The 26,254-nt window shown below is 33.4% G+C and overlaps 3 protein-coding genes across 12 annotated transcripts; all 3 read right to left on the reverse strand.

Annotated features, from left to right (window-relative positions):
* Positions 1-499: 499 nt before the first annotated feature.
* LOC114756451 (uncharacterized) lies at positions 500-11,211 on the reverse strand. 8 transcript variants are annotated; one of them, XM_028945427.1, is made up of 8 exons: positions 11,153-11,211; positions 6,972-7,070; positions 6,752-6,874; positions 5,016-5,218; positions 2,992-3,135; positions 2,133-2,350; positions 1,536-1,794; positions 500-994 (listed from the first exon to the last, which is right to left on the reverse strand). In XM_028945427.1, exons 2-8 carry the CDS (start codon positions 7,051-7,053, stop codon positions 866-868), a joined length of 1,158 nt encoding a protein of 385 aa, XP_028801260.1. In that variant the 5' UTR covers positions 7,054-7,070; positions 11,153-11,211; the 3' UTR covers positions 500-865. The 8 variants fall into 8 exon arrangements, with proteins under 8 accessions (XP_028801260.1, XP_028801251.1, XP_028801238.1 ...); XM_028945418.1 differs by having other exon boundaries at positions 6,972-7,076; positions 11,153-11,209; XM_028945405.1 differs by having other exon boundaries at positions 11,081-11,166.
* On the reverse strand, positions 9,097-11,229 carry LOC114756500 (protein WHAT'S THIS FACTOR 9, mitochondrial-like). 3 transcript variants are annotated; one of them, XM_028945461.1, is made up of 3 exons: positions 11,153-11,205; positions 10,689-10,831; positions 9,097-10,273 (listed from the first exon to the last, which is right to left on the reverse strand). In XM_028945461.1, the coding sequence occupies exon 3, from the start codon at positions 10,257-10,259 to the stop codon at positions 9,135-9,137; it is 1,125 nt and encodes a 374-aa protein (XP_028801294.1). In that variant the 5' UTR covers positions 10,260-10,273; positions 10,689-10,831; positions 11,153-11,205; the 3' UTR covers positions 9,097-9,134. The 3 variants fall into 3 exon arrangements, with proteins under 3 accessions (XP_028801294.1, XP_028801289.1, XP_028801283.1); XM_028945456.1 differs by lacking the exon at positions 10,689-10,831 and having other exon boundaries at positions 11,153-11,229; XM_028945450.1 differs by lacking the exon at positions 10,689-10,831 and having other exon boundaries at positions 11,081-11,164.
* Positions 11,230-12,574: 1,345 nt separating this feature from the next.
* On the reverse strand, positions 12,575-16,213 carry LOC114756521 (elongation factor 1-gamma-like). Its single transcript, XM_028945466.1, has 7 exons — positions 16,166-16,213; positions 15,945-15,986; positions 15,236-15,385; positions 15,073-15,133; positions 14,901-14,953; positions 13,723-13,824; positions 12,575-12,899 (listed from the first exon to the last, which is right to left on the reverse strand). Exons 2-7 carry the CDS (start codon positions 15,951-15,953, stop codon positions 12,579-12,581), a joined length of 696 nt encoding a protein of 231 aa, XP_028801299.1. The 5' UTR covers positions 15,954-15,986; positions 16,166-16,213; the 3' UTR covers positions 12,575-12,578.
* Between the last annotated feature and the right edge of the window lie 10,041 nt (positions 16,214-26,254).

Raw genomic sequence — 26,254 nt, forward strand, 5'->3', positions numbered from 1 at the left:
TTATAAATATGTCAACATATAATGCTTACATTTTCGCTTTCTGAGTCCCCGAATTTTTCTCTTGGCCCAGAATATAGTACTTATTTTTTTCATTGGAATTTTAAATCTTGAATATTTTCCTAAATATAATCATTACACCTGAGCAGTGATCACGATGAGCAATGGATATTTAAGGGTCTGATTATTAACAATACAACAATAACATTAACAACTTGGTGGATCTAGTGCTTGTTTGGCAGGCCCCAAATCATTAACAATGCGTGTTTAAATTAAGAATAGACTGGGAATAAAATTGATTTATTGTTATGATTTTGAGAATATATTTAGTTGTAACATATTTATAAAATTGATTTGTAAAAGTTTAAAACCATACTTTTTTAAAAAAAAATCCAAACACCTTTTATATATTTATCAAAATCAATTGTAAACTCAACATAGTTATCTTTAAGCTGCCAAACACTCGCAGTACATGTGAAAACCATCATCAGGCTCCCAAACAGGCAATATAAAAACTCTAATAAACTATATTATTCATAAATGAGTAATAAAGCTATTTTTTAAGACTTCGGACCCACACTAGCTATCTTTGAAAAAACCCCACAAGTACTATGCCATCTACAATCTCCTCGGCAAAAGGACGCAAAAGGGAAGTCATAAATGAGAGTACCATTACATTCTATATTATCTTCAGAGTCTGAGTGAAATATTTGTCTTACAAATATGCCAAGAACTCTCGTGAAAATAACAAATCTACCACACCTGAAGCTGGGGTGGATATATCTGGGTGAAAAAATTTCCTGCTATACCATTCTCCTAAGTTGTGAGGCATGTCTGCACAAAATATCAAGTAATTCTCCAGTGAACTTCAAAAATCATACTTGGTTCGTCCACTTGCCAGAATGAGGCATAACATGTCTTCAATGATGGGAGAGGATTTATAGAAGTTCCAAGACTCGAGCATTAGGCGTTTTCTTGATCCTTTAAAATGTACAACCTGCATTAAAAAAATAAATCCCATACAAGAACTTTAGTTAAATATTGCTTACTTTTACTTCAGTCCCTTTGGTTTCACTAAAAGGGCTCCGATTCAGTCCTTGTGGTTTTAAGCAGCGCATTTACACAAAAGTTTGATAAGAGATGCAAAATTGTTCAAAACGTAAACAATCTGGAACTAAGGAGAGTCTGCTGATGCGAAAAATACTATTGATAACTTTTGGAAAACTTTACATCTTCCATAAAAAAAATAAAAAAAAGAGTGCCCATTTGCCTTCACTTAAAAAAAGCACTTTTAAGCTTTACGAGACTAAACTCCTCTCACATATTTATCTCATAAAGCGCAAAAATGCCTTTTTAAGCTGATCCAAACTGGCACAGAGTAATGGCAACTTTTATTTTCAATTTGAACAAAACGGCACGTTTAGTATAAACACAAAGACAATTAGTACAATTCCCCCCCCCCCCCCCCAAAAAAAAAAAAAGAAAGAAGATCAGGCATCCAGGTAAATATCTACTGCAGGCTGCAATTAATATTATACCTTAACATCCAAGGGCATGCCATGAAATTGACCAGCACCCTCAGGTGGTGTCCAGTTGTATATGGCACAAGGTAAGAACAGTACCGAAGTACCACCAATGTCTTCAGTGAAAGACAGGGGCTTTGAAAACCTGCTGGCATCAAAAGAAGGATGGGACTTCACGACCCAAGCAAGAGCTAATTGATCACCAAGCATCCGAGAAGCATTCATGTATTTTGAGCTGTAAATTTTCAAAACCTCTTGTAGGAAAAGCTTTGCCCTGCGTTTTCCCCAAATTGTTTAAGTCAAGGGAATATATAAAAATAAGGCAAAAGAGAGGAAAAGAAAATGATATCTAAATATCTAATGATTACAGAGAAATGCTTCATTAAGAAATAGAATCATATCGCTGAAGGTAATAACCAAGTGCAAAACAAAACATACCAATATAGAACATCAATTGGCAGTATTTATACATGATATCATGACTCATCACTATTTCCCAGAGTTTGTAATCATATCATTTTCGTTTAGCAACAATAGCAAAATGGTGACATTTCAGGCCAATATGAAATACATTCGCTTCAGATAAAAATCCGGGCAGATCAATTTATGCACCTCAAAATTGCATCAGCAGTACCCCTCACTGCAATGAATCCTGAATTCAAAGGTTGAGCCTTATTGTTCCTGAAGGTCAACGCGAGATGAAAATTTTGGTGGTCATGGAAAACATGTCCCAGATCATCAACCACTGCTATATCAGAATCAGTGAAAATATAGTGTGTGGTACTTGCTGGCCTCTGAGAAAGCTCCTGAAGCTTGGTTCCTAAAAAAAACTGCCAAACAAATGATATTCATTTTAAAAAGATAAATATTAGCATTCTTCTAATAATGACATAAAAGTATGATACAAGACAAATAAGGAGATCAAATATATGGTGAAACTGACTCTGCTTTTATCATTTAATGACAAAAAAGCAGAATTCTCCTGTCAGCAGTAGTATGTCCAGAAAAGAAGCAGAAAAGCCACAGAAATAAGAAAGGGACTGCTCCCTTGTTTTTAAGAGTCCAATTTCTCCCCAGCTTCAAAACATTCCCAAACTCAAACTCACTCAACCAACCTTATATTTCCCAGTGCTTCTCTCACATTCTCTCTCCTGAACTCCCTGGTCCCAACTACAGTTAGTCATGCTACATTGCTACTCGTTAATTCTGTTTCTCCCAGAGGATCGACCTCACTAAATTTATTGTTCCCATCAATATCAAAGTGAAAAAGTGGAAAGCTATCATAAACAAGGGAAGACTTCAACCAGCTGAGCCATTAAAAGTATAACCACAAACTATTAATTGTGCCATTAAAATTATCATGAAGACATAAACTGGTGGACAAATGAAGGAAATACATTGAATGATATGAAAAGCAACAATTTAAACCTCCATAAATGCTCAATCTACCATGAATGCAACATGATCTTACAATGTAAGACCTGATCCTTTGAAGCATCAACTTGTCTCGTGAATATTCACCTTGAATAGGATAAAGAAAGACCCTATTTTTGTGCAATGAAAAGTCAGATGCTGGGTCAGTAAGAATGATCACGCTGCTCTGGGGCATTGTCACCTGCGAATTCACATGTATCAAACACTAAATGAAGTGTATTACGCATCAACAATGATAATAAAAACTCAACCAAGTTATCAAATGAAAATGACTTACTACACAATGCATAGACAACAAACTTAATTCAGTTGGATAATTTAACATTTGACCATATCACCAAAAAAAAATGGCTATCATGCCTATCATGCCCAAAATGAAGTTATTTAATTGAATAATTGATACAATGACACGATTGAAGGATCATGCGTGCATCATTTATTCAAGATCATGAGAGAATATCCCCACAGCAGGCCGCATGCACAAGACTGAACCTTAAAAACATTGGAGCTATTCACACGCTCTTGAAACCCAAAAAGATGGAGAGGTTGAACAACAAATCAATGAGAAGATCATGCTAGAAATTCTTGTTTCAGCATGTATAAGCTGCTTAATATTCTCTAGTGACAATGATGGAAAAGTGAAGGACAACTCTACAATGACTAACTGCAAAATAGCCAACAAAAGAAAAGAAAATGAATTGAGACTCCAAGCTTCTGAGAGGTCATGTGCTCTCCTACTATCCAAAACCTTGTCGATTTCTTCCCCCACTCCCTTTGGTCTAGCCGAAATCCCATATAGGAAGGAAGAGCCACATTCTCTCTCATCCACTCATATACCTCATGCACCATGTGATTAGGTCAGTTTTCTGTCCTTTTTTTTTATTATTATTATTACAAAGGATATGCACAAAGATAGAGAAAGATCCAACTGATAAAACATGAGGGCGCACAAGCCCATTAGTTAAATCATGCAACATAATATCTCCACATTCAATTGGCAGCTCTGACATGAGCATCGTCTGTTTCAATAGTGTGGGCATAACACACAAACTAGTCAGAACAAATGTTGGCATCCCTAAATATATGATCACTAGTGACTTCCCAATTGCACATAAGAAGTCTTCTTATATCTTCAACTATGCTGAAAGCTGGGTGACTTATGCCATGAACTTTTGAGATATTATTAAGAGCTTCCATAGAATTTAAAAACACCCTTTTTGAGAAGGTTTGATCCTATGTCTGAACAATACTATTTGCGTAAAATCCTAATTTCTTCATGAATTCACATCTCCAATTGCAATTTTCATCGTGTGTTAGTCGTCCACAAGTTGCTTCACTGACTTGATTGATAGAGCCATCAACATCCCATCTAACCCATCCTGGATCCAGTCTCCTCCAACTTAATCGTCCATTAACAAGATGTCTCCCCAACTTCTCTTGTAATTCCACAAGTTAGTGAAAGGCCAATAACCCATCTTGGCTCAAACTGCGTGGTTAAAAAGGCAATATCCCTCTCCCTATTAGTACTTCCCTTTTCAACACCTCCCCCAGCCTCACTTTTTAGGGCTTTATCTTTTTCCCTTTCCTCAAGTAAACATTCCATTTCCAGTAAAGGCCCATCAAATGCACTGAATACTTCTCTGTGAAAGTGAGAAGAAAACGAACCCAGAGGCCTATCCTCTCTTTGCTAATGGTGAAAGCAATTAACTTACTTTGAATGTCATAAAATTCAGCTTGTATGCTACCAAAGGTAAGTTTAGTTTTAATTTCCCAAGCCAGGCTCCAGTATCAATCACATATTTTTAGTAGCTAACAAATGACTAGGTAGCAGAACATATGATGCTCATGGCAGAACAAGGTTCATGAAGGACTTACCTTTTTAGACAATAACATATTACTAATTCCAGTTAGTAAACACCAAAGTATGAAATCCTGGGCATTAACTGGTCCAGAAAGCATTAAAGTTGCCACAAACCTCATTACAGAACTAACATGCAATTGTAGGGGAATAAGCCTATGGTAACATGGCAATAACTTTCACAAGTTGTACTTAATAACTACCTGAACGAAGTTAATGAAGACATTCAACACGGCCATTGACCTCTGCACCTTATTATATGAAGAATCCCCAATAACTGTGTTTGATGATCTATCATCTACGTTGCTAGCAGAAGAATTGTAAATGGTAAAGACAGTGACAAATGCAATGTCCTCAGCACGTGACACATTATGAGAAGAGTGAGTCTTGTTGAGAGACTTAGTTCCTGTGCATTGTTTCAAAAAGGATTAAAAGGGAAAATGCAAAGAGACTGTTAAAAAAGGTGAAATACATTATAAGAATCATCATCATTATATATATAAAATTGAACAACCAGAATACTAGCTGTGTTATCGCATGGAATTATGTGCAATTTTTTTAATAATTTAGCATCTCATGCCGTATTGCACAGGCCAATGCTAGTTTACTTAAATAATGAAGAGACTATACAAATGTCAAACGAAAAACATCATGAAAATATAATTGTAATATTGCCTAATTAACATCAATGACGAAGTAAAAGCCCTTGAGAAAAATAGTACTAATGATGGACCTGAAATGCTGAAAATCTACGGTAAGAAATAATAGGTGTAATTGGGGGTTCAAGGCTGCTATAATAGTTGAGGCATCTGGAAGGGTCAAAAAAGGAAATAACACCAACCACCTCATATGGGTTGTGAGGTAAGGGCTTTTTTTCCTTTTCTTTTTAGGGGGTCGTTTTTTTTTTTTTTTTTTTTGGGGGGGGGGGGGATTGGGAGCCGTTGAGAGGGAATAAGTTGTGGAGTTCGAAGCATGGGAGGGTTTGAGGAAGAATCGATTTTTGAGCACAGTCTCGTGCATCTCAGAAGCTAGAGGACGCCTATTTCACTTCTTTCTCCATTTATTTTTCATAATGTAAACCTGTAATCTTCCAGTTCTAACTTGGAACTACAGATTCATCTACATAAAAATAACATTTACCATGAATGACAGCCCTGCACTGATCATTCCAGATGCACAAACTTCTTCAAGATCATTCACTTCTACTGATTAGCAACCATGAGGTTTAGTCTCTCAGCCTATCGTACCATGAGCTTTAATTACCAAGCTATTTTAGCATCTAAGAAATTATGCAAGCTCCCTTTATCTAATAGCATATCCAATAGCTGTTTCATAACTTCCAAGCTCCCTTGCGCCAAGAATTGCATAATTAATTAATCCCTAAAAGTTTGATAGATTTTTCGTTTTATATAGTTCAGTTACTATATATTTTCAGATATCAGAAAGAAATTTTGAAAATTAGGATGCGTATTAGAAACAATAAACAAAAACAATTTTACATAATGCTATGAAATTCAACTTATTAATAATAACACAAGAAATAATGCTGCTTTCACCTACAAAACAACTTAAACAAGGAGTCAATAAGTTTCAGTATCTGTTAATAATATTTGCAAAACTAAGGTTGAAGCATGTATAACGGAACTGAGTGTGATGATTTCAAAATGTCGTGAGCATATTTACAGTGAATAACAATAAGAGAGCAAAGTTACAATCATTATGAAGTGTCAGGGAAAGAAGCCTCATTCAATTGGATAAAATGTTCCCAGATAACTCAATAGTAATATGGCTTTGATTAGGAGGGACTAAAGCACAAGGTCCTAAATTCAAATTACTACCATATTTTCTGTGACTAGTTAACAACTGAAAAGAGGTTAAAACCTCTTATCCACCATATAATAAAAAAAAAAATACTATTTTATAAAGAGAATTGGAGAACCTTGGCATTGCAAACGATTAGCCAAGCCTTGACCAGCAGCAGAACCAAGAACCAGATGATCAAATTTCTTTTGAAGTTTCTTCTGGGGTTCCTGCATGCTTGAGTTTTGGTGCAACTCCATGACTGATACAATGGGAATGAAATTTGTTAGTAAGGCAACCACAATACATCAAACGACAAGATATTTTTGACAAATATAAGTGAATAAGGAATAACCCACCAGATAACAGATGGGGAAGAAAGAAAATAAGAGGAAGACCAAACAGAAACCGACGCCATCCACTGCATATTTTCATTTTCATGCCTGCTATGTTCTCATCTGCAGCTGAATGACAATACAAATAAGCAGAAATAACAAATAACTGGATCTTGCACTCTTGCTCAATTGAATAACAGAGATGAACTAGGGAAAATTCATTAACGGAAACTTTGAAACCATGCCAAGACAAAGAAAAAGTAAATTGCAGGTATAGCTTATCCCACACACATCACAATTTTTTTTTCCCCGGCAAGCCTCAAACTAGCGCATTATAGATGGACAACATTCATAAATATATGAAAGTAAATAACATAAATTTAAGTTGAACATACTGTCTCCAAATATGTGCAAACACAGAAAGTTAGGCCTGTATAGATAGATAGGGCTGCATGACAAACATACCAGACCGGATTTCTATCTAACCCAAGGTTTGGTTTGAAATCCCTTTGGCCTTGACATGTTAGACCATGGTTTGGTCCAACCCAGAACAAACTCGGTGTTGGACTGGATCCAGCTCGGTCTCCCAGGCTGGGAGACTGTTCAGCCAAACCAACAATTATTTTTACTATTATTCCTTGAAATTCATTCAAACAATAAAAATTAGAAAAAATCCAGAACCCAAATTCTAGTGTGGGAAAGAAGAAATCTAACAATTCAAACCTCGCTGACAAATAAATTTGCACCAAAAAAATATCATTACCGAAAAAATCATCTTTCATCGGTGAATGACACATACACAAACTTGAGGCATGTAAATGAAGAGGGACTGGTGACAATAGGAGAGAGGAGAGGAAGAAGGAATAATGACGGCAAAGCTCAAAGCAAATGAAGGAGGACATGACAATAGTGGAGGAGAGGACAGAAGAGGAGGAACCTGCAGATCCAGGCAACAGAGGACTGTCGACCCTAGCTGCAGATCTATGGAGCCACAAACGTGAGAGTAGAGATGACAGTCAGAGACAAAACCACAACCATGGAGAACACCTATAAGACAAGAAAGAAGGCAAAGGTGCAAAATGCGTGATGCTGAACTCAGATGATCACAGTGAAGATGAAACAGAAGAGAGGAGATCAAGACAGATTGGGCAGGAAGGGCGGCAGACAGTGAATTGAAAGGGCCAAGGGATATGTGGAGAACCTACAGAAGAATTCCTCTTGCTGAATTTTCCTTTATATCATGTGTGCTATGGAGATCATTAATCTTCTTAAACATTCTGAAAAGGAATTCCATTCATTTGTTGTTTTATCATATATATAGTGGATTAACATGAGGGGGGGAACAATTATTTAGTTTTTTATGACTCTAAAAAGTTAGACAAGCATTATGGAAATAAACAGGAAAATGATAGTACACCTAACATGACTACATAATTACGTTTCAAATGGCAATATCTCAAACAGAAGCCAGAGCAATCATGATTACATTCCAAATGGCTCTTTATAGAGTAGAATGAGGAAACATTGCTTTTGGAATAGGTCACGAACCATCCAAAGTAGAATAATAAACCATCCTATAAGATGGCCTTGTCCCTGCTATGCCACAAGAGAAGCCCTGGCATCCATTTCCTGACACTCATATTGCAAACTACTAACATACCACGTAGCAAGTTGTCATAGAATATCAAGTGCAGGTCTTCATCAAATGCACTTTTCTGAAGGATCAAGAAATCACTGTTTATAAAGATGCCACAGAAATTAGTGACAGAAGTGCTGAAAAGTTTTCTTTCACAGAATTGAAGTGGTATCTAAGTCAGCTTACAACCACTTCAATTAATCCACCTCCTTGGCTCATACAAAGGCAAGCCATCCACACCGAGAGTAAAGGGATTTGCAAGGAAACTCATTGTGGCCTGCTCTCAAGAAATTGGCGAAGCTAGAGTTCAAATCTATAACGATCTACTTCACCATATATTACATGCCAAAACAAAGTCAACCACTTGGGAATATGGAATTGCAAAGAAACTTGAAGGGAGTAACCCTCCAGTTCTAGCAGTAGGAAATTACAACATTGTTAACTTCCATAAACATCTCAGTAATATCTTACAAAGCCCATATCTTTATTTAGAAAAACATAACCAATTGTCAGTTTAACTAGTTGAGCTCAAAACATGTCCAGTTCCATTCCTAGGCTTTAACTTCTTGACTATCCCTCATCTTAGCAGGTTTCAAGTAATTCTCAACTTTTGTCATGAGATGAATGTACCAATATCTCGTGCTCATTAATGGATGCTTTTCAACCAAAAAGTCCTTTCTATAAGCCTCCCTAAGCACGATAGTCTGAGTCCTAATCTTATTTGAAATATAAAATATTCCTGGGTGATGAACCAAAGCCTTCCTAAACCTTGTCTCCAACCCCAAACACCCTCCTAAGGACAGCAAATTTTTCCGCTCTGTCTTCTTAGACACAAGAAGGCAAAGTAATTCATGCAAAATCGCCACTACCCACTTCTCAGCCTGGTCACTATTTGGTTCAAGATGAAATGAATTTTCATATGGAGAAATGTAAGGCAATGATTGCCACTCCTCAAACCACGTCTTAACCCTCTTCTCCAAATCAAAACCTTTTGGCAAACACATTGGGAATGCAATATCATGCCTTCTTTTTCCTCCACCATAATACGAGTTCATTAACCTTTTCTCCAACTCAGACACAGCAAGCTCCTTTCTCCACGAAACAATCTCTAAGGCAAGCACTTCTTTCCCTGTCAATGGATCTTCCACTCCACAAATGTCAAAGTAATCAGGGTAATCAGCCAAAAGCACTGTTATGTAATCATGAGGAAGACCTAGATCCCACTTGAACTTGTCAATTATATAAATGGGCAATCTTGAAATGCCAGCAAGCATTAAAAACCTTGTAAGCCTCTTAACAATATCTTGACGGATGTTTATAGAGCTATGAATGGCCAATTCTTCTTTGTGGAGGGCCAAGGCTGGAGGAGTAAGCTTGACATGAGGAGGTAGTCCAGGTCTGGGTTGGAATTGCATGAAGATTGAATGATATTTATCAATGAATTTGGCTGTCGTGGTGGGAAGGTTGAGAGGAGATTTGAACAGAGAAACAGTGGAGACGGGAAGAGATTCAGAAGGAGATGAAATAATATGGTTCATGAGGAAAATTGCCTGTTTGAGATTCTTCTCTTTCTCCACCACAGAGTCAAGATATGGGTCTCGAACCCATTTGACTTTTGCATTCAAAAAAGTTCGGAAGAGGTTGAGCTGGTATGGAAGTTTGGAGGGTAAAGCCATGAATCACCAGCTCACTGCCATGGAGTAGAATGAAAATCAACATACTTAATAAGGGGTAAAAAATTTTGTACATCAAAATAACACTTTTGAACTCAAAATAAGATTGTAGAAAGGATCATATTACAAAATATCCCCTTGTCTACCCATTCCTTGCGACGGAGGACATGCCACTTTGTCCCCATTCCACACAATGATGAGGGAATTCAAATGCAAGGTAATAATTACTATATAGATTAACTAAATTTTCGTACAATTAGAAAAAACAAAGTGATAAAGCTAAAATACAAAATCAAGAACAAAATTTTATGTTTAAAATATACAATTTAGAATTGAAAACATCCATAAATTTCCGTAATAAATAATACAAACAAAAGATCGAAGTTAATGCAACCACAAATTCCTAGTACAAAGCAATGTAAATAACCCAACCTAAATAAAAGAGAACCCTGAGAGTGCCGACAACGTATCAATCTTGGTGAGGGCTATCTGTATCCCATTTACACCTTCACGAAATAGCATATGCAGACTGCTAAAGACTTGCAACTCAGCAAACTAAGTAAAATAACTTAGTCCTGCGTGCGGATGTGTGTTTTGCATCAGAAGAAATCCCCTCTCAGTTGATGTAAAACGTTACATGGTGTTCAAATGAAACTTATTCATTTCACAGATTTATCAGCAATCAATTTCTGATGGACATCACAGCAAAGCTCATTTCACAACATCCAAACAAATTGTAACATTTTACTTTCGGCCTCTAGATATGAGAATTTAAAGCATTCTACTTTCCTAACTGGAACCGACCAGTCGGAGATAGAAATTACCAGTAAAATCAACTTCTTCATCACGTCAACACAGAGAGAAATCACCGAATAAAAACGAGCAGCGAAGCAGACCTTTACTGCGGAGATTGAAGTGCCGATGAAGATAAGCACGGAACGAAAGTTCAGAGATTTTTATTCTTCCCCAGCAAAATGCGGGCTGAAGTTTCGAGATCTGGCTCCTCTTCAAGCACCAGCGAATCGACGGGGTTTTTTCTCTTGAAGAATGGAACAACGAAGGAGATTATTTTGTACAACCGGTGGACTTTCACAATAAATATTACAGTGCTAACAGCAAATGTTTATAGCTTCCGAGCAATTGTTTTGTGGAATTCTATACTTAAATATCCACTAGAACCTTTAAGCCCAAAAAAATATCCACTATAGCCTAAATGGTTTCTTATGAATTTTCTATAATTAATACACATAACTTCCATTTTGTAGATTTATTTTTTGTTGTAATTCTTATATTTTACTTAACATAATGGACTTTTTCCCAATTTTTTCCTTTTCCTTCAAAATTAATCTAATTAGTTGAAATTAATTAATTAATTTTTATGTCACTACATTCTATATAGTATAATACTATAATTCATGACAAATTCGTGCCAAAATGTCAACAGCTAGTTGTACTGATGTTAATACCACTTGTCACACTTGGATGAAGTCTCACAATCCAAACTTAGAATTGGTATGTTTGCGTGTGTGCATGTGTATATTAAATTTATATATAAAAAAAAAGTTCATTGGATTAATTGCATTAATTTTCAATAATAAGTTGTCAACAACCTACACGTTATACGTAAATGCATTTAATTATACAAAAAAAAATTGATCATTTTATTAAATAGAAAAACGAAGGGAAATCTTAGAGTAATTGGTTAAATTATTTTTGTATGACTAAAAGGTCATGGGTTCAAACCGTAGAATTAACCTCTTAAAAATAATTTTCAAAGTAAGGCCCTTTTTTTTTTTATTAAGCCTTAATAATTTGACATGAGTTATAAATTTCTTAATAACACTAATTAGTTGAGATAATCCATATTTACAGTCTCTCAATTTCAATTAACATTATTACATAAATATATTTTACTGATGCATATTTTACATATTCATTTAGGGCACATGGCAAGGACCACTAATAAGTTTAAGGAAGCACTGCAAAAGCTTTTCTCAAAAGCAAAGCAGAAGCATTGCTAATGAGTCCACCAAAATGAATATGAAGAGTATATTTCGAGAAAAAATAACTTGAGAAAAAATGATTTTATGGAAGATTCACATATCATAATTAGATAAAAACACACACATAGAGGATGCAATTGACTAATTCCAAACCACATCATAGAATTCAATATAAAGTTAACAAGAAACTAAATTCTACTCAACAAAGACACCTCACGGTTAATTAAACACCCTTCCAACTAAGACTAACTTTTCATGAGGCTTATGCATCGCTCCTCCTCTTTTGCCTCTTCTTTGGGCTTCTCAATCCTTATTGGACCTACTTTGGTTGGGCCTGCTTGGCAGATTCTTTGGGCTTCTGTTGAGGCAATATAGGTATAGTAGCCTCAGTCTGCTTAACCTCACCAATGATCTTGTGGAAATTGGGCTCATTGACCAAGGCCCAAAAGTATCTCTCAACATGAGGAAACTCTGAAGTGAAGCTCTTGGTCATGAGGCGAGTGAAACCTCTGTACAAATTGCAAGTCATAATAATGTCAGCTAACGTCAGAGATTGGCCAACCAGATACTTGTTAGAAGCAAGGTGAGTGTTCAACGCCCCCAGTGCTCTCTTCAATGCTGAAATTTTAAATTCCTCAACCTTCATCAACACACACAATTTCACACCAAATTAAATAAATCTCAAGGCATGATGATATTAATGGAATCACAACACACACACACACACACACCAATACATGAGTGTGTTTTCTTTGCATCCTAAAATTTTTGGGTCCTTCATGAAATTATGTACGTCATGATGATATTAATGGAATGCTGATTATTAATGTAAATCGTTCAAATTGATTTTAGATAATTACGATTTGATTTTTTGGTAAAAATTTAGATTTAATTTAATTTTAAAATTTTAAATAATTTTTTATTTTAATATACACGAAATCTTAAAAAAGAAGAGTAAGTTTATCGTTTATAAAACTACATATTAAAAACTTTGAATTTAGTTTATTTAAAAGAAATAATTTAGACTATTTAGATCTTATGGTACCAATGAGCATCATTGCTTATAAAATATTTTAATGATATAGTTGTCAAACTTATGAATTTAGGCACACATATAAAGGGCCGGTAGATTCAACAATGAACATTATCTTACCTTAAAAAAAAATTCCAGATTAAACTTGTCCATCTCGAATTAAAACATGAATCTTATCAAGTTTAAGCCAGCTACCATTAGCTTTGACCAAGTTTCAAATTATGGGCGAGTTTGCATGCGCTTTGATTCTGTTTTTTTTTTAAGTGTAAAAAGTCAAAATTAGTTTATTTAAGAATTCAACTCATGAGTTTAACAAATAATAATAATAATAATAAATATTAGGTGATTAGGATTGACAACATCAGAATTGCTCAACACAATAATCAAAATTCACATACAGGTAAATGGAAAAGTTGTTAGAACATGTTACCGGAGGATGATAAGGGGCTTGTCCCATTCTTGGCCTATACCAATCATTAATATTGCCATCAATCTCTAATGTGGAGAAGTCAATCCACTGTTCAATTTGAGCCTGAAACACAAAAAATAACAGACGATGTTAAGACCAAAAGAAACTAGCAAGAAATGCCACCTCCATCTGGAATATCTAGACTGAGAGGAACTACGAAAAATAAATACTCCGTCCAATTTTAAATGTAACAAGTAGTTGGGGACTTTGCTTTGATCTTAAATACAAAATTTTAAAGGAAAATTAGAAGAGAGGACATGTAGAGAAAATTATTTAGTAAAAAGAACCATAGAAATTAGAATTATTTAAAAAGACCAAATGTTAAAATATAAATTTTAAAATACTAAATTGACCCCGCCCGCTTCGTTCCCTCTGCCGCCGCTCTTGTTTTCATTTAAGGGGGGGAAAATCCTAAATGGATCAAGATTTATAAAATGTTAGTTTAAAGATTTGAGGCAATGTTAGTTTAATTCTTATAAAATGTTAACTTCCACACAACTTCCATTTGATCTAAGGGGTTAATTTTGTTGGTTGCTTTTTTGTCTCTTATGTCGAAGGAGATACTGTCTGTGATTTGAGGAGCTTTGTTGGGAGGGGTCAAGCACTTAACACTAACGAGTAGCATTTTTCTCAAACAAATTATGGAGTTTTTGTGGGCAAATGGATTGAACTATATCATGTTTGATTTTGCAGGTTGAGAAGAATCAATTTTTGGTCACCTATTTTGGGGCACGTCGGAATGGGCACCTGATGTAAAAATATGGTTGCAGACTTACAAACTGATAATAAATTAATCAAATAATCTGTGTGGAATGAGATGTGGGTTAGTGAAAAAGGAGAAAACTCACTAACTGTCAAATAATTGAGATATCACGTGAGAGAATATAAGAGGATTAGTTATGGGCAATTTAGTCTTTTTAAAATTATATCTTAATATATGGTCCTTTAAAATAATTATAATTTTTATGACCCTCTGCACCAAATATTTTTTCCTATAGGTCTTTTGTTCTAATTCTCCCATATCTTAATTCACTTCAAAGTAGATGATTAAAATAATTAGGTCGGTTGATTTGCTTAATTTCGATAAATTAGTTATTCAACTTTTATATTTAAAACTGTTTAATTGGCAGAAAACTTACGTGAACAATGAGAGAAGACCCGTACAAAGCATTGTCAGGTTTCAATCGAGCAACTGCATCGACTCAAAAGAAAATAATTATAAAAAGAAAAATACCTAAACATACTTCCTTCCCTTTAATAAACAACAGAAAAACATTTTAACAGTGATAAATGAATGGCCTTATTTGTTACCATAGCGAGCAACAGCATTACTCTCAAAGATTGGACCATCTGCAGTTTCCAACACAGGAACCTGAAAGCACAATAATGTACCTTTTAGTAAAGTTTAATCAGTTAATTTAAAAAAATTCCTTTTGCCAACCAAAATATAAAATAATAATTAAAAAAATCATACCTTGCCAATAGGGTTCATCTTGAGATATTGAGGAGTTTTATTAGAAACACCCATCTCAAAATTTGGCGCCAATTTAACTTCCACACCACTATACTCTGCTGTTATGAATATCTTGTATGTATTTTTGTTTGTTCTGCGTGCGTGCAAGATCTGCACAAACACAATAATAACAAGTAAGCAAATTATATTTTAATGAGATATTTTAAACCAAACAAAATAAATTTCATAAACTTCATACAATTCTATAAGTTAAAACTTTTCTAAATACTCCTCTAATTCTTAATATATGGCTTAATTGGTGAGTTAATAATTTTAGTCCTAAATATAAAACCTATTTATCATATTTATCAGTTTTTTCTAAATTACCCTTATGGATACTCTCTTAACTATAATTAAGTGGAAGGGGGAGGGAAGATATTAAGGAAGATGATTATGGTGTTTTAAGAAAAACATGTTATATTTCTTATAATTAACTAACTTACCTAACTTCCTTAATCTAATTAGATTAGCTAAATAAGTCTTATATTAAGAACCGAAAAAGTATTATGGAACTAGACGAGAGCCAATTCGATCAATAAAAGCCAGACTTTTATATACAAAAGCTACGGAAAGTTACAGAAGTTATGAAAAGCATATAACTTCCAAAAAAGGAGCTTAATTTGTACAATATCGAGAGATTTTGGTTACTAGGAAACCAAATATAACTCACCAGGGCCATGGCTTCAGATTGAAAGCTTCTCTTCGTCAAGATCTGATTAAACAAGACAACAACCAGTCGATTAGCTGGTACTCATAATTCAATATTATTTTTTTGAAAAAAAAAAAGGAATCCTGAAAATGCAAAGTGATCCAGAATTCAAAAAGAATGCAAGTTTTCTTCAAAATTCAAACCAGATTTTAGATGTGGAGGGAGAGAGACAGAGCTGATACCTGGTGATTTGAGGAGTGAGAACTGAAAGCAAAGTCCAGAAAGTTAAGATTTTATAGACGACTGAACCAGAGCAGCTTAAGATCAGTTTATATAATCAAGGGATAATTTCTTAATCCTTAAACAAAACGAAAGACTTAAAAAAATGAATTATGAATTAAGATATGACTATCTCATTAATTACCTGTATTTGCTTGTTTCAATTTTTTAATTCAATAAAGTATGCCATATTGTTCCTATCTACGTAAGGGATGACAAACTAGCAAGAAGATCATGTGACGGAGAAGGGAGGGTTTTAATTACTTGGAATAAATTAGTGGAGTTATAATGAAGACATGGCGGGTTAGGCATGTTTCAACACCGTTGACTTTAATAATTTGAATAAATAAATAATCAAGTAGAGTTATATTAAATGATGGGGACGATGTTTCCATTATATGCATCTGGGTGGAACCCTGGGGTTTTCTTTTTTTCTTTTTTAAATGAATAAAGGGCTATGATAGAACCAATTATAAGAGGAACAAACAGAAGACTAAACACTTTGTCCAAGCTTTTCAAGCTTTTACATGGTAATGAAAGATGAAAAAAAAAATGTGGACATAAGATGAAAAAAAACGTGGACATAGTCAACATTAAGTTTAGGAGGTTTTTTTCCCCAAAATATTGAATCATTTTATTTATTTATTTTATACTTTGGTGTTACTTGTGACTTGTGAGTGAAATCTTTACATTATGTTTGGCTCAAGAAAAGAAGGAGGGGAGAGAGATTTTAATAATCATTTGGGAGAGTATTTTAATAATGCCCCGTTTGATATAAGAAGAGAATAAAGAAGAACTACTTAAAAATCAAAAATTCAAAAATATATATGATAAATGAATGATATATTATGTTTTTAACTTATAAAATTATGTTTAAAAATTGTTATGATAAGGTTTTTAAAAAATAAACTCGCTAATTTTATTTATACATATGTATGATAAGCCAACAATATTTTTTTTTCATTTTTTTAAAAAACTAATTTTATATATTTTTTCTTGGCTTGTTTAGTAGTGTTAAGTTCAAGTTTTAGTCTAAATACACACAATTTAATTTAATTTACCTTCAAGGGTTTTAGTTCACAATTATAATATATAAAAACACATATGATTAAACACTACAAGCACATCACACTTGAAGTAGAATTGCTCTTTTCATAAGTAGCATGGTGGTAAAAGGGTACTCATTTTCTTTACTATATTAAGCATATCACACTTGAAGAGGAATTGCTCTTTTCATAAGCATGTTGATAAAATAGTACTCATTTTCTTCACTATATTAAGCTATGGGACCTGTTCATAAAATGAAGCATTTTCACTTTCACATCTTTGCATATCAACTAGTTTTTTACCGAATAATGATTGGATTGTTCATTTACCTTGTTCTAATGTTGGCACAAAAAATTAAAAGAATATGTTAAAATATACCCAATATCTTAGAAGCCTCTCCATATTCATCTAATGAGCTATAGAACTATATTATTTTATGGCTAGTGGCAACATCTAGCCTGGCTCTCATATTTATATTCATAGGATATGGAGTTTATCCACTAGGTATTTATCATATTTACGTTCATTCAGATCTTTTATTATCTTGCCTTTGTATAAATATTGCTATATGTGAACCTAACATGAAATAATAAACTTTCTATTTTTCTCTATTTTTAATTTTGATTGCAGTCATTGACATAGTTGGTCATATCATAAAGGATGGAAGATGTTGAAATTTGAATATTCTCATAGGTAGAAATTACGAGACTTGTACGAAATAATTATAAGACTTTTATTCTTGTATTTTGATGAAAATCAGGTACTTTTTAACATATACTTTGTGTTAAAGTTTTATTATGAATTATGATGGAGGGAATTTCTTAAAGATATATTTGGTCTATATTCTTTTAGTTCTTTAATTTTATAATTAACTTATTCATTACTTTCATATTTTACAACATGAATTAATTAAGTTGATAAAAAATAAAAAGCTTGAATTTTTTTTAAAATCTTTCTATTTCAAGAAAAAATTTTAGTAAATTTTTAAGAATGTTACACATTTTTTACACCTTTTTGGTCTTGTATCAATTAGTGTGAGAGTTTGATTTTTGCTTTTCTTCTACTCTTGTTGAAACCTTTCAAAATCAATATCTTTAATATGATCAACATACATCGATTGGTATTAAAGTCATATTCTTTTTTTAACTCTTGCACAAGCCTTTCAAAAGATTATTTTGACCTCTCTGATCTTGTATTAATTGGTATCTTCTCCTCTACTTGCATAAACATTCCAAAATCAATTCTCTTTCACTTGCCCTTAAAAAAAAGAGAATTTTATTTTATATATTTTTATTTGTTTTGAATTTTAAATCTATGGAATATTGCCATACTGATGTTTTAAATTATGGAAAATCGTTGAGATTTTCATGCATGGCTAGTGACTTCCTATACTAAAAAGAAAAAACATATGAAGGCTTCTAGTGATCATAATAATAAGTGGCACGAACTCATTAGGGCCGAGAGAAGTCCATTGAGGGATACCATGGATCCGTTGTTCGAAAATTTATTTTAGATAGATGATGATGATGGTCGAAGAGGACTTTGTTATTCGAACAATGTTGCTGACCTAGTACGTTATAATATAAAGTTATATTTTTATTTTGAGAGTTCGCCTATAGATTTTCAGGTGCAAATTTTAAATTTTTTTAAAAGTAATCAATAATATATATTAACACACACACATTCATATTTAGTATTCGTTTGCTTTCTTGATTTTTTAAAAGAAATATGACAAGCTTGAATCACGTGTGGAATATTTGAAAGACAGGTGTCTGAAGCTACTCATTACATTTCTAGCAAAAAATAAAAGGCTTAAATTTTTTTAATATCTTTCTATTTAAGGAAAAAGTTTAGTATATTTTCGAGAATGTTACATATTTATTTTTTCTTCTGCACCTCTTTTGCCTTGCATCAATTGGTATCAGAGCTCGATTCTTGCTTTTCTTCTACCCTTGTTGAAACCTTTCAAAATCAATCTCTTTAATACGATCAACATACATCGATTGGTATTAAAGTCATATTCTTTTCTTAACTCTCGCACAAGCCCTTCAAAAGATTATTTTGACCTCGCCGATCTTGTATTAATTGGTATCAGAGCAAAATTTCTACTTCTCCTCTACTTGCATAAACATTCCAAAATCAATTCTCTTTCACTTGCCCTTAAAAAAAAATAGAGAAACTTCAGTTTATGTGTTTTTATTTGTTTTGAATTTTAAATCTGTGGAATGTTGCCATACTGACGTTGAAAGATGGGTCTGTTGTTGTCAAGACTTGCGATTTTGACAGATTGATAAGACAACTCAAACCAAATGAGTCTAGTAAAGCTATTGTCTAGAATCAGAGTTGTGAGTAGTACAATAATAGATTTATTTTTATACATTTAGTTGCACTAACTAATAATTAAGATATTTTTATGATACAAACAGTAATATGAAAGAGCGACGGGTCAGCCTATATGTGGCAGGCTCCTAAGCAGTTTGAGGAACTAATGTTGCCTTCCACATCGCGTGCCGTTACTCAATTAGAATTGGATTTGACAATACAAGATTGTAATCTTAATGTGTTTAACCTATGTCCTGTCATATATTTTTATTCACAAACAATTGTTTGGAGAGGGAAGTTGCTTCAAAAAAAAAATTCTAGAAGATCATAGAAAATATTATACTGGACTCTCAAGAAGCGATGAGTTTAAGAGCATGATTAAGGACATGATAAGATTAAATATTGGTACTTTGTACGCCTGTGATATGGTTTTGAATTTGTTTGATTTGTATAAAATCCCACAAATAAAATAAACTGTGCTTTGATGATTTTTGGAATTACATTGAATAAAGGCATATTACATCTATTATTCTAGATTCATGAAAAAACCTTTTATTTTTTGCTAGAAATGTAATGAGTAGTATTCTTTTGCTTTCTTGATTTTTTAAAGGAAATATGACAAGTTTGAATCACGTGTGGAATATTTGAAAGACAGGTGTCTGAAACTACTCGTTACATTTCTAGCAAAAAATAAAAGATTTAAATTTTTTTAATATCTTTCTATTTAAGGAAAAAGTTTAGTATATTTTCAAGAATGTTACATATTTATTTTTTCTTTTGCATCTCTTTTGCCTTGCATGAATTGGTATCAGAGTTCGATTCTTGCTTTTTTTTCTACTTTGTTTGAAACCTTTCAAAATCAATCTCTTTAATACGATCAACATACATTGATTGGTATTAAAGTCATATTCTTTTTTTAACTCTCGGACAAGCCTTTCAAAAAATTATTTTGACCTCACTGATCTAGTATTAATTAGTATCAGAGCCAAATTTCTACTTCTCCTCTACTTACATAAACATTCCAAAATCAATTCTCTTTCACTTGCCCTTAAGAAAATGAGAACTTTATTTAGAGTTTTTACATTTATTAATTATTTGAGATTATTGATTATTAGAATTTTTAGCAAATCTTTATTGTGTTCAAAGCTTTTGTTTAGAGTTTTTAATGACTATTATATGTAATATTTTGGGCTTTTGTTTAAGAGTGTCCAAACAAGTAAAAAAGAAGATAAGAAGATGTTTTATGAGGTTTAAGCTCAAAAAATATTATTAAAAAAATCAGATTTTATTAAAAAAATTTTTTAAAAAATTAAAAAAAAAAAATCGGAACGTCTCGGTCCTGTCTCAGATCCGTCTCGTCTCAACCAGGACTGAAACGACCCCAGGACGGGCTGGGACACGGGACAGATTTTCTGTCTTGTTACTGTTCATCTGGATGAAACCGGGACGGGCCTGTCTCGGTCCCGATCCGTCCGATGAATAGCCCTATAAAGAACTATCAAAACAATTGTTGCTCTTCATTTTTTTAACTTCTAACTTTTAGCTTCATAAGCAAATTCTAACGCTTGATTTTAAGATCTCTAAACACAATTAGACAACTAAATCAATCAATCTCACTACATAGCATTGAATATCAATTTTTACACAAATTTTCAGCTTCAACCACCACACTAAAATCACCATTTTAAAGTCTCTAAACATGATTTAGTCCTCTAAAATAACTGTTCAACAAGTGTGGGCATTAAATAGCAAGCCTCTCGTTAGTTTCCAAACTTAACCTTCAAACCTATATATAAAGCTTTCATTATCATATACTATCTGACACTCATTAGTTGCTAGCTTGGTTAACATTTCAGCAATCCCATGTTTCCATTAAGAAGCCCAGTAGCATTTTAATAATTTAAAATGTTCATCTAATATTATTCCATGTATTGAATAGTGGATTTCAAGTCACTTCTTATTCCATAATTCGAACCCCATGACTTCCGAACATCATGCATATATACAACAAGCAAATAAACATTCTTTAGTCTTCTCACATATTTTGAATAGCAATAATATAACCTTCCTACTTTAATATTTGAATAATATTTCAATAAGACTTTCAGACACAGTCTCCCTTTCCTTCACTCGGGAAGGATATGAAAAACTCTTGGAGCTCCTGAAACAGGATTCAGAAGTGATCGTGCATGCTCTTATCGGTACTGGTACAGGTTTAGCCATCTCTTCTATTCATAAAAATGCACACACTACTAAATGGGTTGTTTGATACATATAAACTGAATGATGGTCCTATTAAATGGTGAACGAGTCGTTGTTATCCATATTACTGATAAAAATTGTGAAATGTTTTTGACCAAATCACATGCCAAGAGAATGAGAAATACAAAAAAATGAAGTGATACAACTGAACTAACCAGTTGCACAGCAAACAAAACCAACTATCAAAATTACTAACAGGAGAAAGAACGGAGTTCCATCACATGGATATCAATATTTTCAAGGGTAAAATATGCTAAGTACGAAAAACTAAATCTGTCATTAAACTTAGCAGAAATCACAATTTAGGCTGGTAGTCAATACTATCACCAATCATCTCATTTGAAGCAACAAACATGCTGGCACTTGTGGACTCATGAAACAAAGTTTGATAGACCCTAAAACAAATAAGAGAACGGACCACAACTGTGCATACGGCCCATTTTTCCAAGCCTGAGGAGGAAGATGCCCTTTCACTCTGCTTCTCTGCCACCTGTTGCCTCCGGATGTAACATCCTAATTTTATTTGTAGGATTTAAGAAATATTAAAAAGGGATTATTCCATGATAAATGAAATTTCAACCTATGATTATTTGATAAAATGTATCCAAGAAATATTAAAGAGGAATTATTCCATGATAAATTAAATAATTATGATTATAAACATAATATGGAATAACCAATTAAATAATATTTGTAAGCATTTGCAGCACCATTGAAATATAAGTATGCCTTTTTGGGTCAATCAGATTGTGCAAAGACAAAAACATATTTCATCAGTTATATCTAGAAAATACACAAGTACTTTTATTAAAATATTACGTTCAGGAAGAATAACAACAAGGGGACAATTTTATGAATAAAAAATCTCACCTCTTTTGTTTCCCAATAAAAAAAGTTTAATAAACTCTCCATAAAATTTTTCCAGACCATATTTAGATGCTATTGAGATATTGTTATTAAGAATAAGTTATTTAATTTCTTAGCCTCTTTACTATTACATGCACGTTTAATTTTTTTGCCAATAGCGAAATGTATCCTCCACTTCATTAAACTCACATTTTTTCCCAATTTTATTATGATGTTATTGAGTAACAATAATTAAAAGCACGCCTCTTCGTCGTCTTTCTTTAATTGTTGCCATGCTTTTGTCATTCTTCACATTTGCATCATGATGAATATTATGAGAAGTCCAATATTAGAAAGATATTATCTCTTTCCTGCCCCCTCATTATCATGTTACATTTCAGCGTACAAAGTCTCATACCCATTTAATACTTATTAATTATTTATGAATATTAATATTAATACAAATAAATTTTAATTAACATTAATATTTATATTAATTAAAATAATTAATAATTAATATTTAATCATTTAATAACTAACTAATAACCATTGATAAATGCCACGATTCAAGACTAGCCAGTAACACAGTAATCATCACATTAACAAATTGAGCACAGCAAAATGGACCTGAATTAAAGCAAACATGAAAGGATTAAAAAAAAGTTCAACTAACACAAAATGACAACATCCAACAGCCCACCAGGACACAAACCGAAAGACATGAGATCCTACAACTACGCCAACGTCATCAAATAGCAGACCATCATCAAGCATTATTCTCCTTCTTGATTATCTCCACAGTGTTCCAGTTGGGGTTCAAGCAAGAAGAAGAAGCAGATCCATTGATTCCACTATCAGCCACACAACCTTTCCTCTTAGCACTCTTCATTTTCCTTCTAATAATAGAAGGAACATCAACATTCTGGCAGAACTCAGCTAAAGTTATGTCATCTGACGTATCGGCATCAAAAATTGGTGTCTGAGGAACAGGTTGAGCAGGGGAATAGGTTGAGAGTACTCAACTTCTTCACCGCCATCTTCAATATTGATGACATGAACTAACTGAAAATAAATAGAGTTAAATCAACATCAGCACATCAACAGGAGTTTATTCATTTACAATTAATCTCTAAACTCTAGATGAATAAACAACTCACCTCTGGCCCAACATTTTCCCAAAGCTAATCATGACAATAAATAATTAATACTCCCTCTGGTCCTATATATAAGCTTTATTTTTGGAAAAAATTTTTTGTCCAAAATATAAACTTCGTTTTTGAGTTCTTTTGAACATTTATTACTCTTTTTTTCCTCTCTATTTTGCCCTTATTTGACTGTATTTAATACTACCCTTCTCATCAATATTATCCCCATATATCCTCTTAACAAATAAGGGCAAATTTGGAAGGGAAAAAAAATATTTCTGACCCATTTATTACTTTTAACTAATTTTAATTACTAATTCGTACAACGTGATTTGGTTATTTGAAACTTATACATAGGACCGGAGGAAGTACTTAAGTATAACAAATTAATGAATGCAATGACTTAAGGATATTTAATGAGAAGAACCTCATTTATGGATTATTACTTCAGATGCATCTTCAAAGTACTCCATAAGATTCTCACAAATCATATACTATAGAACACTAACGCTGAAAGTGAGGATAGTTCTTGTTATGCTCTTTAAGCTTCAACTTCAATAACACCTTCAAACTAACTGGATTATCAAGTTAGTCAGGGAAATCATAGGCACGATCTTCCTGCTACACGTTACAATATATCCTCGAATCAAACGTTTAATTAATTTGACATGCGGATATCATGTCCCATCACATATCAGTGCCCATTTGTGGCGGCTACCACCTGAATCTCACTCAATGCTGCCAAGAAATAAGTGTAGAATGAGACACATCCATGTATAAATGATAAAAAGAAGTCAACACAAATAGAATGAAGCATCGAATAATAAACAAAAATAAGGTATCTGTACCAAGCTTCAGTGGATAATAACTAATAAATTCAAAGCCGCCACTTATGGCATACTGCCACATACACTACGATCAAACACAAAGTAAGATCTTGGACCAATAATGCCAAATAAAGGTGCTTAGGATCTCAACAGATTGCAGAGGTCTAGCATATATTCAATGCAACTTATTAAGCTCCAAAAACATGGAAAAAGGAAACTAATGTAAATAATTACTAATAACCATTGTAAAAGCAGGTCACAATTGTAAGGAACATATTGATTGGAGCTGCTGCTGGTAAAAGCAGAATAAACTAGAAGTTTGCAGCTACTACCTTCTCTGCCCAGCACACTTCAATCAGCTATTTGGATTCCATGATGATGACTATTGCGCAGGAAATAAGCTTCATACAAGTAAGAGGTCTGTTGGAACAATGGAAGTCTATAGGTGTGGAATACATCAGAATTTAGTGTGGGCCACTATGTGTCTACTCCTCAACTGATATTAAATCAACAGCTCTACAGTATTACACTCTTTAGAGTGGCGAAACGCGTGTGGGTTACCTACCTCTTCGGTGCATCTATGGCTTCATACGTGATCAAGGTTTCCACTGTCAAAGCTCGGACATAGCAAATAGCTTTAGCTACTAAGACTACACAGGTTACTCTGAATTCCTTCTACACTTCACTCCAGACGTCAATGTAACAATCACTGACCTACTCACCATTCATGATTCGTGGTCTCATGCTTACATGAACATGTTCCCAGTCCAAAGAAGACGTAGGAGAGCGCTTGTGTACACCATCTACAGATCAATCATTTGTAATGAACCTTCGAACACAGACAACATAAATACTAACATAGCTGCTAGGACTACAAATGACTTCGACCTTAATCTACCACCTTCAGAAGACTTGGGCGCAGAGTAAGGATCTGTCTAGCCAGAACAACGTCACCAATATAAATCAACAACACGAGTGTCATCCATTGGTCACGACTATTTTTTCTATTAGGATGGTTAATGATTGTGTTCAGTTAGCATAACCCTTATATGCTCCATTATCTTATTATCTTTGTATCTTTGAGATTATCATGTTTTAATGTTGTTGACTGTACTTCTCTCAATTCTACATGCTCCAACTTTACTTTCATGTTCGTCATTATTGTTCACAATTTAAACGAGATTACTACCACAAAGATTTATACTTTAACCACACAAACTGTATGATGCTTTGAAGTGTAAGATATAAAGTATTACAAATAAATATAAATTATAAAATATAAAGTATTAAATCTTCCAACTAAATTTCCAGCTACCCTAGTTTTCAACTGAACATTAACAATATTCATAGTTATTCAGCCGTTGAGGGCAGTCACCAATAACTAAGCATAATTAACTATAATTAACAATGATGTTTTGTAAAGTACTTTGACCATTCACTAGAACATATATACATCAGAAAATATTAATTCCCACCAGAGTGATACCCTATGAAGAAGCATTAATGATATGTTGGAACACTAGTAAATAATAATGGGTCCGTTTGGAATAGCGATTGGAAAAGCAGCTTATAGAAAAAGTAGCTTATGGAAAAAGTGAAGTTG

Source organism: Neltuma alba, unplaced genomic scaffold (assembly GCF_004799145.2).
Source record: "Neltuma alba isolate B1F8T4 unplaced genomic scaffold, ASM479914v2 tig00001394_pilon, whole genome shotgun sequence".
Taxonomy (NCBI): domain Eukaryota; kingdom Viridiplantae; phylum Streptophyta; class Magnoliopsida; order Fabales; family Fabaceae; genus Neltuma; species Neltuma alba.

Excerpts from the sequence above, each read along its gene's own strand:
- LOC114756451 (XM_028945427.1), bottom strand. The coding sequence starts at position 7,053 with ATGAAAATGAAAATATGCAGTGGATGGCGTCGGTTTCTGTTTGGTCTT. Across the intron at positions 6,875-6,971 it reads TCTTCCCCATCTGTTATCTG|TCATGGAGTTGCACCAAAAC; the intron begins GTGGGTTATTCC and ends CCATTGTATCAG. Across the intron at positions 995-1,535 it reads GCATGCCCTTGGATGTTAAG|GTTGTACATTTTAAAGGATC; the intron begins GTATAATATTAA and ends TTTTTAATGCAG.
- LOC114756500 (XM_028945456.1), bottom strand. The coding sequence starts at position 10,259 with ATGGCTTTACCCTCCAAACTTCCATACCAGCTCAACCTCTTCCGAACT.
- LOC114756521 (XM_028945466.1), bottom strand. Across the intron at positions 14,954-15,072 it reads TAATGCTGTTGCTCGCTATG|TTGCTCGATTGAAACCTGAC; the intron begins GTAACAAATAAG and ends GAGTCGATGCAG. Across the intron at positions 13,825-14,900 it reads GGTCTTCTCTCATTGTTCAC|GCTCAAATTGAACAGTGGAT; the intron begins GTAAGTTTTCTG and ends TTTGTGTTTCAG.